This window comes from Solanum tuberosum, unplaced genomic scaffold (assembly GCF_000226075.1).
Source record: "Solanum tuberosum cultivar DM 1-3 516 R44 unplaced genomic scaffold, SolTub_3.0 scf00309, whole genome shotgun sequence".
Taxonomy (NCBI): Eukaryota; Viridiplantae; Streptophyta; class Magnoliopsida; order Solanales; family Solanaceae; genus Solanum; species Solanum tuberosum.
This window is the reverse complement of record NW_006239232.1, coordinates 97570-110760: the sequence shown is the minus strand read 5'-3', so window position 1 is coordinate 110760 and position 13191 is coordinate 97570. Positions and strand designations below refer to the sequence as shown.

The 13191-nt window shown below is 31.2% G+C and overlaps 2 protein-coding genes across 2 annotated transcripts; both read right to left on the bottom strand.

Moving 5' to 3' along the window:
- Nucleotides 1-1759: 1759 nt before the first annotated feature.
- Nucleotides 1760-2785, bottom strand: LOC107063120 (RING-H2 finger protein ATL2). The gene has a single exon (XM_015314579.1). It carries the CDS (start codon nt 2530-2532, stop codon nt 1915-1917), a length of 618 nt encoding a protein of 205 aa, XP_015170065.1. The 5' UTR covers nt 2533-2785; the 3' UTR covers nt 1760-1914.
- A 4227-nt stretch (nt 2786-7012) lies between these two features.
- Nucleotides 7013-12440, bottom strand: LOC102604339 (bifunctional epoxide hydrolase 2-like). The gene is made up of 3 exons (XM_006359796.2): nt 11910-12440; nt 8427-8671; nt 7013-7422 (listed from the first exon to the last, which is right to left on the bottom strand). The coding sequence occupies exons 1-3, from the start codon at nt 12372-12374 to the stop codon at nt 7176-7178; spliced, it is 957 nt and encodes a 318-aa protein (XP_006359858.1). The 5' UTR covers nt 12375-12440; the 3' UTR covers nt 7013-7175.
- Nucleotides 12441-13191: the final 751 nt, after the last annotated feature.

Genomic DNA, 13191 nt, shown 5'->3' with positions numbered 1-13191 from the left:
GACACAAGTGTGTCTAATATTTAGTACACTAGTCACTACGATCGTTGCTAAATGCTAAACCCAAGCAAATCAACCATGGTGTACCTGGCTTACATTATTGTAATTACAAAATCCTTTGCTACTTTCTCCTTCCATTTTCTTTTACTACAACCAAAAAAAAAAACAAAGGATTTGAAAGATATGAGTAAATTTGGATCACAAGTAATTAATTTGTGTTGTAGATTAAGAATATAATGGAAGCTGAAATTATGGAGGGGAAATGTTAATAGAACATACACATAATGATGATATGTTGTAAAACTTTTTTTGTAACACAATAATTTATGTCAATACTCACTAATCAATACATGGAGGGAATGGTTTAGTTTTGGAGGAAAAGCTTAAGCGACGAAGCTATACTAAGTCGCGCCTAAATGTATGACAAGGGCATTGTAGTCTTTTATCTATGTTTCGATTTTTGGACAGGAATAATTTCTTTTGTTTTAAATAAGGACGACAAGTATCTTAAGACGGATGGGATAAAATAATATACTCACTCTATTTCTATTTATATGTCGTCCTTACTAAAAATAGATATTCCTTAATATTTGTCGATTCACAAAATTAATGTATAAATGAAATAATTCTTCCTATTTTACCCTTAGGAGTTATTAACTTTGAAAGTATGTATTTGACCAACATAGAAAAATGAAGTAAATGATTCATAATCATCGGTCAAATTAATTAATCAAAATAAATTAATTCGTATTCGTTTATTGAAAATTTGACTTCAAGAAAACATTAAATAAGGATATAACAGTAAACTTACCTATTTTTTTAAGGAGCATGAAACCTAAAATAGTGACAACTAAATAAGAATGGAGAGAGTAGATAGGGAAACTTACATAAATATACTATATTAAGAAAATATTTACCACTTATAGCAATAACATTTTTTTTTTCACTTGATCACTTTTAATACATTTATAATACAATTTTAATTTATATTACATAGAACAATTTATAGAACACATATAATACAAGTTATATTGATGTATACTTCATTATCACACATTTTAATACACTTATAATATAATGTGTCAATTTCTTACCAAACAAGCAAAATATATTTTAAAACAGTTAAAATACATATATACTGCATACATAATTCATTTTTAATACATATTGCAGATTTATCATAATATTGCTTTAAATAGTAATAAATAAAAAATATCGCTAAAATCAGTAATTATTTATTAAAAGGTACTCATTCAAATAATTTTTCCTAGATAAGAATAGTGTATCCACACCCCCTTCTACAAATTAAAGTAACTTGATATACCACTAATCGCCAAAAATGATTCACCCAATATACATGAAAATAACATATTTTTATGCCAACTTGGTCTCCTTTTGGTTTGGATCTTATTACTCACTCCGTCCAATAATAGTTGTCTACTATACTATTTTGAAATTTTTTAAAAATACTTATCTACTTTATGAAATCAATGAATAATTTTACATTTACTTCATAATTTACCCTTATCATTAATTTTAGTTATTTCATTATTATATTTTTTTAAAGACATTGTATTTATTATACTCAAAAGGTGATATAATAAAATTATCATTCTATTTTTATTTATAATTTCTTAATAAGCATATAAAGTCAATAATAAATAAATATTATTAGATGGAGAAAGTATTTCGTGTTACCTTTTGATCCTCAATTGTAAATAGCATCGAAGAGTATTAAATAATTGTTCAAACAATCACTCAATTAATAAAAATTATACACTAAAGTCACATAACTATATTGAGGTGATATTTTAACAATGGAATTGGAATGCAATAAAAACACCATCAACAAAAAGGAAATTGGAGCCATTTTCTTCATTCGTTGAGTGACCAAATAAGTAATCGTAACAATAACAATCATCCCATAGATTTTTTTCTATCGTCGGACTGCGACGATTCACAGTTTTGTACTTCTTCGATTACAGATTCATCCACCATTATTACAACTTCATCTCTTCCATCTAATTCACTTTCCGTTACTTCAATCGGTTTCACCAATGGTTGAATTGGGGCTCTGCAAATCGGGCAGTTGCAATGAGACTGAAACCACATATCGATACACTCACAGTGAAAACAATGATTACATTTGGGCAAAACCCGACCCGTTTCTCCATTTTCAAATTCCGCCAAGCACACAGGGCATTCGATTGGAGGATTGTAAAATTCCGCATCGTAAACGAAAACAGGGAGTGATTTTAGCAGCGAAGGGTCAAGCCCTCGAGAAGAAGAAGAAGCTGCAATTGGTGAAGCCGGAATCTGGTGGCGGTAGCGACGGCGGCGGTCGTGGTGGTGGCGGGCACGGCGGAGGAGGAATCGGTTAGCGTAAAGGTGGAAGAAGACAATGAGAAAACAGACGAAAAAGAAAAGGAGAACAGAGGTAAGCATGAGCTTACCGCTGAATGCGTAGTGCGGAGTATTATCATCGCAACAAGATACAAGAGCAGTAGTAGATGACGAGTACTCATCGTCGTCCATGGAAGAAAAGAAGAAGAAGGTGCAGTGCAAATGGTTATGCTAAAAAACATAAAAGAGGAAATTTCCTCACTTGTTGTCGCGGTATAGTATATATGCTTAGACGGAGAGGGATTTGAGCGGCTAAAAATTTAATAAGATTTTAGAATCTCTAGAAAAAAAATTACATTAGTGATAGTGAAATTTTGAGAGTAAAATGAGATTTTCTTCGCTAATTAACTTTATATGTATAATCAATTTATGCATTACTAAGAGGTCATTTGGTAGAATGTATTAGTAAAAATAATGAATGTATCAATTTTGTGTATTAGTAGTCTCTTGTTTGGTATACTTTTTCATAATATGCTTGCATTAGTTATACACTTTATTGTGTATTGAAGGGTGTATTACTGATCTAGGTATTAGTAATGCAAGAGATTTAATACATGCATTAGCATGGTTAAAGATCTAATTACCCTCAAAAACATTTTTACATCTTTTCCACTATAATTATGGAGGATATTTTTGTAAATAAACATTTAATAGGATACATACTATTTTTAATACACCAAACCAAACAATGCATAACAAATAATCTTTGCATAACTAATACAAACATAACTGATACAAACAGTATTAATATACTCTATTGAGCATTATTCTTATACGCTCTACCTAACGACCCTAAATTTCTCTCTATTTTTTTCTTATAAAATGGAGTAAGGGGCAGAAGGAATATTATTTAAAATGTCACTTTATAGGTTATATATTTTTTATTTAGATAGATAAAAGTTGTTGAATGAGAATTATATATATTTAATTTCAAGCAAAATGCAGTGTTAATTAATGGACAAGTGCACTTTGGCACTTGTCTTCAACTTGCTCAAGTCATTCCTCCACATGCAAGAAAAATGCCAAACTTTAGATATTTCCAAGATCCTTCCTAAAACATTTAACTATAAACTAGATGAAGCTCATAGGAGATTCCCCAAACAACACAAAATAATAAATAGACTAAAGTAGAAAAAAACATATCCACTCTGAATAATTATGATTTTGCCTTTTTCCCCTTCTGCAAATATGTTCTGCAGCATCGGGACAAGAATATCAGTAAAGGGTTGGTAAGCGTTTCTCGAATAGATTCTTTTTATTTTTTTCATATACAAAAGAAAGATAAGCGTATATAATAAAATAGAGTGAAAAAATCCACTCCAAAATTAAGGAGATAGGAGTACTAACTAACAATTGAGTTCAAGATTTGGCTCTTCGTTTTCTATGTCAAGTATATTTAGGGTGTGTAGACACTTAAATTGATTGAATCGTAAAGATTTATTTATTTATATAGAAGAAGAAGCGGATAGTTTATATAGCAGTGGAAGCCTCTTTTGTGAAGTAAAATGTGAGTTGGTTATATATATCAATGAATTATATGACACCTTATTTTAAAGCTAAAACTTTAAAGGACGTACTTTTTTATTTATTTTGGTATACTTTCAACATGTCACATTGCCACTCACGTGTAGATTGATTTTTTTTTATGGGTTAGATGCGTGTAATTTTTTAAATGAAAGGTGATAACCCGACGTAGAACTCAGCTACTCTAATATCATTTAAATTGTGTTATCACCCCATATAAATCTTTACAACGATATGCCTAAAGTCAATGATTCAACAGATTAATAATTGAGAGTGGCTGAAAATGTACATATTTATTTACTTAATTATATCTTCAATATAAACTTGTCTCTTTTATCATTTTAATCTCAAGGGACAACAAAGAGATTGTGATGCCTTGAAGAACAAAATGGACATCGCAGAGTGTTTATATAACAACATGATTTAGGTCCATCTTTGAAATAAACTATGATGTCACATATCATTAAATAACTGATTTTCTTGGTGAGGATTCATATAGTCAATTTCAATTTAATTGGAACAGAAGCATAATAATTATTGTCATTTTTTACCTCGTGCTAAAACCACACGCATTCTCTCACGTACACGAAAATTCTCATTGTTAAATGAAAATACTCATCATATACTTAAAATTATACGTGATATATATTTTATCATTCCTCCTGATCTACAACAACAACAACAAATCCAGTGAAACCCCACTAGGTGGGGTCTGGGGAGGGTAGAGTGTACGCAGACCTTACCACTACCTCGTGGAGGTAGAGAGGCTGTTTCCGAAAGACCCTCAGCTCAAGTACAACAAATCCAAGTAAAAGGAGAGGAAAACAGTGTATAAAACATAACATCCAATAAGAAAGATAGTATATAATCAACAAAGGAGACAATAACATCAATAAAATAATGTGAGAAGTGAAATGCAGTAAACAACATAAGGCTATAGGTATCACAGACAAGAATTGCAAGTGCAAGGCTAGGACTACTACAAACGCTAACAACCCATACCCTCGTAAGGAAAGACAACACGCTAACCCTACTAACCTTCAACCTTAATACGCGACCTCCACTCCTTCCTATCTAGAGTCATGTCCTCGGTAATGTGAAGCTGAGCCAAGTCCTGTCTAATCACCTCTCCCCAATACTTCTTAGGCCTACCTCTACCCCTCCGCGTACCCTCTACAACCAGCCTATCACACCTCCTCACTGGAGCGTCTGCGCACCGTCTCTTCACATGTCCAAACCATCTCAGTCTCGCTTCCCTCAGCTTGTCCACCACAGAGGCCACTCCCACCTTCTCCCGAATAACCTCATTTCTAATCTTATCGCTCCTAGTGTGCCCACACATCCATCTCAACATCCTCATCTCCGCAACATGCATTTTTTTGAACATGTGAGTTCTTAACTGGCCAACACTCCGCTCCATACAACAAAGCCGGTCTAACTACCACTCTGTAGAACTTACCTTTAAGTCGAGGTGGAATTTTCTTATCCCCCAAGACTCCAGAGGGAAGCCTCCATTTCATCCAAGCAACCCCAATACGATGTGTGACATCATCGTCGATGTCTCCACTTCCTTGGATTACAGAACCAAGATACTTAAAACTTTCTTTCTTAGGAATGATCTGTGTGGCAAGTCTCACTTCCACATTTGCCTCATCCAATGCATCACTGAATTTGCACCCCAAATATTCTGTTTTGGTCCTACTCAACCTGAACCCTTTGGACTCCAGCGTTTGTCTCCACACCTCCAACCTCGCATTAACTCTGTCCCGCGTCTCATCAATCAGTACTATGTCATCAGCAAATAACATACACTATGAGACCTTCTCCTGAATAGACCGCGTCAACTCATCCATCACCAAAGCAAATTCCTCCTAATCTATTTATGTATATCAAAATCCAAAACAACAGGCAACAACTTCTAGTTTCCAAACTGGTCCTGTATCTCCCTTCAAAATCGATGTTTACTTGCATCTATCTAGGTAAATAAATTGAGCATGACATAATTTAGAATAGAGTGTCCCAATACTCACTAAGCTCATACTATTAACGGTGTTCAGAAAAGGGCCAGACCAGACTGATAGCATCATAAGGGCGATTTATTTTGATAATAAAATACCTAAGATATGTATGATAAATTGTAGGCAATGAAATCAAAAAGGAAGGACGCCAAAGAAGCATTACAAGGAATACATAATCAAGAAAACCACAATCCTAGCGTCTGACTAGGATGAAGTAAATCTGAAAGACAGACAATCACTAAATTAGCCAAGTTTCAAGATTACAAGAAGATCTTCAAGAGAAGGAAGGGTATCGAGATTATAAGAAGATCTCCAAGAAAATGAAGGAATGGGTTTGCTCATGCACATATCTTATATGGACATGAATCAATCAACTGAAATCAAGGATTCAATCGAGATCCTTGATTTGAAATACCCTTGGGTTATTCCTTAAAAGAGCAGTCCTCAACACTATATAAACTTACTCATAGTCGCAATTGTGAAGTACGCACTTTACTTGAACTTGTACTGGTATCTTCTATTGTCTTTCATAAAAGCTTTGTATTCTCGTGAGTATACAATTGAAAAAGAAAAGAGAAAGATCTGAGTGTAGGTTATACAAGTAGAGGTTGTGTCAAAGAAGAGGATCTGATTTACACATCATACAGGGCTTTTAGTCGAAATACATTGTACTACCCAAGTTATCAACAAGCTCTTAAGAAACCCTTGAAACCCACTAGAAGTAGGCACCACACCGGTGTTCCAAACCAGTATAAAACTCTCTGAGTCTTTTACTTACTGCATTTACTCTAACCTTATAATGTGATACTAACTTGTAGGTGAGTCGACTAACCTATACAGGAAGTCGACTAAAGAATTTTTAACTTCACCCCCCCCCGCCTCTCTTGACGTTCACAGACCGCAAGGAACTTTTATACGCAGTCTTATATACCCTGCATTTCTACAAGATGGTTATTTCCAGCTCCAACCTGTAATCTCCTAGTCACGTGACGGCAATATTAGCCAAAATTTCCCCTTATTTCCAATTATCTTACTTATAGTGAAAAAAATGCATGTTAAAGCTGAAGAACTTGTAAACATAATGGCAAATACATATTCATTCATCAATCAAATTTCAAAATTCAGGAACATAAATCTGTTTAGGCATCTTATTTTGTCACAAACTTCAACAAGTACGTCTCAAATTAATGCAAAAACTCCAATAATTAATAATAGATACTACCAATTGGTTGGTTAAAACTTCTGAATAAAATCATAAATGTGGGCATTTATTTCATCAGGCTTTTCTTGGTTGATGAAGTGAGCTGCTCCCTCCATTACAACAACTTCCTCCAAACTTGGAACTTCTTTCTTGAATCCACCATTGTGTATATACTCCTTGATTCCAGGAATATGATATGTCAGGTCCAACTCACCTACCACAAACTTAGTTGGGACTTGAATTTTGCATCCACTAAATGGGGCTGTGAGCTCCCAGTTTCTGCATACATAGTATCGAAATCAGGTTGATTTGAAGTTGAAATTTTATTCGGATATGTAATTTAGAATTCTTACATTGTATTTTGTTCTCATAAACATGAAAACATCACAATTTATGAAAACTATCAAAACGTTTCCGACTCCTATACAAACTTTACCAAATGAGCAAATTATAGTTCATAAAGAAGGTATTAAAATATCATAAGGTACCGCTTTAATAAAACACATATGTCCATGTTCCTTTGGTAAATAAATACTTGCGATTACATGTTGTTACAAACTTTCAAATACACATAATTTATCAAAGATTCATTAGTCCAAAAATTCAACAATATAGTAATTAACTAGCTATTATTTACTATAATTATTTCACATGGTACAAACAATTTATTCACGTACAGAATGAGTTTTTATGTAAAAATTCAATATAATGGGATCTTTTTCAACAAATATAAACTTATAGATCAACTTTTACATTTTAAAAAAATTGAAACACAACTTAAAATTTGAAATTCTACTTTTCAGAGAATTTAGGATTTCATAATTTGAAGTTGAAGTTCTGTTCATATTTAATAAACAAACGTTTATTCAAGAAATTTTAATAGCTCAATTGATCGACTATCAATAAACAAAAGCACCAGAGTAAATATTACTCTCTCTGTTTAAAAAAAATGACCTAGTTTGACTAGGAACGGATTTTAAGAAAAGAAAGAAATTTTTTTAATTTTGTGGTTCTAAATTAAAGTTATGTCAAATGTACCAAAATGCCCTTTAATCTTGTGGTCTTAAACATGTCACGTGAAAAATTAAAGTTAAAATGTTGTCAAAAAAGGAAAGGTCATTCTTTTTTAAACAGACAAAAAGGAAACTAGATCATTCTTTTTTAAACGGAGGGAATACTTATCTTTAGTTTAAAGCTACAAGTCTATAACATTTTTAAATTCCGTGTCAAATCGAAAATCAGACAGATAAATTAAAACGGAGAAAGAGAGGGAGTACACATACTTGTCCATATTTCTATAGTAGTTCAATCCTCCAGTAAAGCCTGTTTTGTTTAATTTCTCAACATAATAATTGACATCTTCTTGTGTTAGCCAAGAAGGTAATGTTGCTGGTAACTGAGCAAAGGCTTGATGAAAGCCAATCTCTTTGGGAATGCAAGGTGGACGTGTATCACGTGAAGTAAGAAATCCTATCATCAGTTTTGCAGTATCAATTGAAGCAAACTCCTCTTCCACTTCCCCAGGTTTCTAAATAATAGCATACTATTAGTAAATCACAAAAATAGTACATTCGTTAATTTCGAAAAAAATTATGTATATTTATCTTGAGAAATTGACAGAAATAAGAATATAATTAGCAGTGCACCCATGAAAAGCATAGGAGTATTATTGTATTGCTGGTACAAGCTAGAGAATCCACTTGTGAGACCTGAGTTTGAATCTAACTAGAGTTTTATTTCATTATTTTTATTTTAAGTTTATCTTAGAGCTCATATTTGAGCTAAGTTAATATTGATGCACCCAAAGTCTTCAAATTCTGAGTTCGTCTCTGTATTTACTTAATATATATTTTAAAGGCATTAACTCAATATAAATAAATTGAGGATATAAATAGGGGAAAAAATTATATCTTTTTAACTTGTCAAAAAAAATAAGTAAAAATAGAAATCTAATTAGAAAAAGTTTGATAAGTAAAAATGAATGGAGGGAGTAAGAACTTTAGAATGACATTAAACCGTTTGCTCTCTTCACTTGGAGGAAATAAAGTGGGCACAAACTTGAAAGTGAGAGCTCATAAAAATGACCAAACAAGAATTTATTTTCTTTGGGGGTGTTCGGTACGAATGAAAATATTTTCTTGAAAAATGTTCTTTTAAGAAAATAAGTGAGTTTGTTATTTATTTATTTTTATGTTTGATATGTAAGTAAAAAACATTATCCTAAAAGTATTAATATATAGCTAATTTCGTCAAATACTATGGGAGTAAGGGTGGGGATGGGGCTATGAGGGTGAGGTGAAGATGAGGTGTGTGGGAGAATGGAAAAAAATGTTATCACGTTAAATGTCGCTTGTGAAACTTATTTTCTCTATTTTTATGGGGAAAGTCAGAGGTTTTCTCTACTTTTATAAGAAAAGTCAAATGTAGATCCAGAATTTGAAGTTTATGGGTTTTCATTCATCGACTAATTCATGTACCAAGGGCATCTCCAACTTGATCCTCTATTTTACTTTTCAAATATAGAGTTCTCTATTTCTTCAGACAACTAACTCCAACCTAAGTCTCTATTTTATTCTCTAAAAAAGAATCTCCTTATCTCTCCTTAATATTATATTATTATTTTTCTCTTAAATCGTTTCTTTCTTTTTTACAAATAATCACCCTATATAATTTTCATGTAATATAAAATTTATTCTTTTCAAATTCTTTATATAATATAGATTTGTATTTTATTTTAAATTTCTAAAGAACAACTACAAATAATTGTAAAAAGCAATCACAATCACAACTTCCCCAGATCATACATTAATTTTTTTCGAATATTGTTAAATTTGGAAAGGACCTACCTGATTATTAAATTATTATTATTATTATTGTGATTTTAAAAATTATTATGTTATGTATTGTATTGTTATCTTGTATTTAAATTATTTTGTATTGTATTGTATTGTATTTTTAAATTTTTATTTTTATTTTATCATTTAAATTTTGTGCATTCTTCATAGTGAAAATTCATAATAATATCAAATTATATTCACTTGAAATGACGAAAATTGAAAAAAAAAATTGAAATATTATTAATTCGGGATGAAAGTAGTATATATTAAATAATATATTTTTTTTAAAATGTTATATTACATTTAAAAAGAATTATGAATATATTAGAAATTTAATTAATATCCTTATATAAAAAAATAATATATTAATTACAAAATAATAAAAATAATAATATAATATTTAAAAAGTAAAACAGAGAGTTTGAATAGTAATTCTTCGAATCTGGAGAATTTACTATTCAACTCTCTGTTATTGGATAGTAGAGGATAAAATAGATAATATTTGGAAAGGATATTTTCTATTTTAATTTCCAAATATAAAAAATATAGAATAAAATAGAGTAGTGTTGGAGATGGTCGAGGAGGGCAATAATGATTAAAAGGTCATCATTGCTATTGGACAAAAAACACAGTATGTTGATGAGTTTTAAAATCATATTTCTTATATATTTATTAAAAAAACTAGACCTCCTCCTTACCCTTGTCTATTTTATAAAATTAATAGATAATTTTACACTTACTTTTAAATTTACGGAAAATATAATTGGCTAGATAGATTTTTGGCACGAAATGACATGAGCAACAAAAATCAGGTATTTTATAATTTTGGTGAAAAGTTAAAGGCGTTTGGGTAAATTCATTTATTTCATGTACCTAAATTACCCTCAAAAGTAAAATCACTTTTAATACTTTTTAAACCACAATTGTTTAAAACTTAAACCACTTCTGAAAAGTCCAAGTTGTAATTATTATTTATTTCACATCGCCCAAGAAATTTTTATTTAATTTCATAATTTATTAGGCTTTTTCGTTTTTGCTCAATAAAGTATGAAATTAAATTTAAAAAAATTGAGCAGTGTGAAATAAATAATAATTACAACTTGGACTTTTCAGAAGTGGTTTAAGTTTTAAACAGTTGTGATTTTAAAAGTATTAAAAGTGGTTTTACTTTTGAGGGTAATTTAGGTACACGAAATAAATGAATTTACCCAAATACTTTTAACTTTTCACCGAAATTATAAAAATACCTGATTTTTATTGCTCGTGTCATTTCGTGCCAAAAATCTGTCTTGCCAATTATATTTTTCGTTAATATATAGAATCCTGCAAAAGTTAGTGGGTTCCTGGAACCTCCATCAATCAGTGTAAATCCATCTTATTTTTTAAAATTGATAAACATTTTCAAAAAGTTTTCCACGAAAAATGAAATTCCCAAGTACATATGTTATCTAGCAAAATTTGCAGAACTGATAGAGATGGAGACTGGGGTTCTCAGGGGGTTGGGTGAGTCATAAGTGAGAGAAGACAAAAAGTTTTTAAAATGCCATTAAAGCAACTTAATTTTCATTAGAAAAGTTATTTTACTAATTTTTAAGAAATTTATTTTTTCAAAAAAAATATTTTTTTAACATTGCGATCCACCAAACTTAAAAAACACTTTCCTTCCTACCATCTACACCGTACGGCTCAATCCGAAACAAGTTTGAATCGGCTCAAAGAATACTGGTAAAATTCTACTTTATTCCAACTTGAAACCAGCTATCAAAATCTCACACAGGCTGAATCTACGTTATTTTCATCCATATACCCAAAAAAAAATTAAATGGAAAGAGAACTATTCCGGAGTTTTTTTAAAAAAAAAATGAATGAATATTAGATGTAACTCAACTCCGAAAATTAGCTCGTGAGACGAGAACTATGCGAAAATACCTGAAATCTGCACATGTAATAGTCATCACCAAGCAATTCCCTCAAGCAATCAATCGGTTTTCGCAACGGATTTCTGGGCCGTAACTCACAACTCAGATTCACCAAAGCTTTAATTCGATCAGGACGAAACAAACAGAAAAACCAAGCAATTAGAGCACCCCAATCATGTCCAACTAAGAACACTTTTTCTAGATCTAGAATATCTAACAGAGCAATCAAGTCACCAACAATATGGAATGCAGTATAGCTACTGATTTCCGATGGAATTTCAGTGTCTCCGTAACCACGAAGATCAGGTGCAATAGCTCTGTAACCTTTGTTAGAAAAGTACAACAATTGATGGCGCCATGAGTACCATAACTCAGGGAAGCCATGTAGAAATAGAACTGCTGGACCTTCGCCAATTTCTGCTACGTGCATTTTGATTCCATTAACGGTGACATTTTTGTGCTGTATTTTCTCCATTTTCCTCTGTTTTTTTTCCCACTCTTTCCCCTGTTTGTTGATTGCTAAAGCTTTTATTGATCACTTTATTTTTTTACTGTCAACTTGTGATTATTTTGTCCTTTCTAAAATAAGTGTTGTTTGTTAGAGCTCGTTTGGTGTAATAGTCTTGGGATAAAGAAATAGTATTGGAATAATATTTTGATTTCTTGTTTAATTTGTCATGTTTGAAATAATTTATCCCACCATTTATACCATAGTGATAGTGATGCGATAAGTTATTTCATATCCATGATGGGATAAGTTAACCCAGAATAACTAATATCATGATAATTAATCCTGAAATAGCCTGTTCCCAGCCAAACGACCCCTTAGAGTTATGTTGATTATGTCACAATACTAGTGTGGAAAGCATTTCCACAACTCATCTTTCCCACTAAGCCGTCAATTAATTTGTTATGAGTTCACAAGTTAATTTTCTAATATAACTAGAGAGTTTACGGAAAAATTATCGGATTTGTCAAAACCTAGAAATTCACACTTAGTTCCGCCCTTATTTATCTCAACTTACAGTAAAACCTCACGAAATTAATACTCGGTTAATTAATAAACTCATTAAGATAATATTTTCCTCCGGTCCCGACTTGGGTTAATGAAAAAATGCATTCATTTCGATAAGATAATATAAGAAGACACCTATATAAATATATGGTCACATTAATATTTTAAATTAATAATTCTTTAAAAATACAAATATATCTAAGATAATTTGGGGAAATATGATTATATTGTTTATGTTTTTTCTTAAAATTTAAATATAGTTTAAGCACATGTTTAA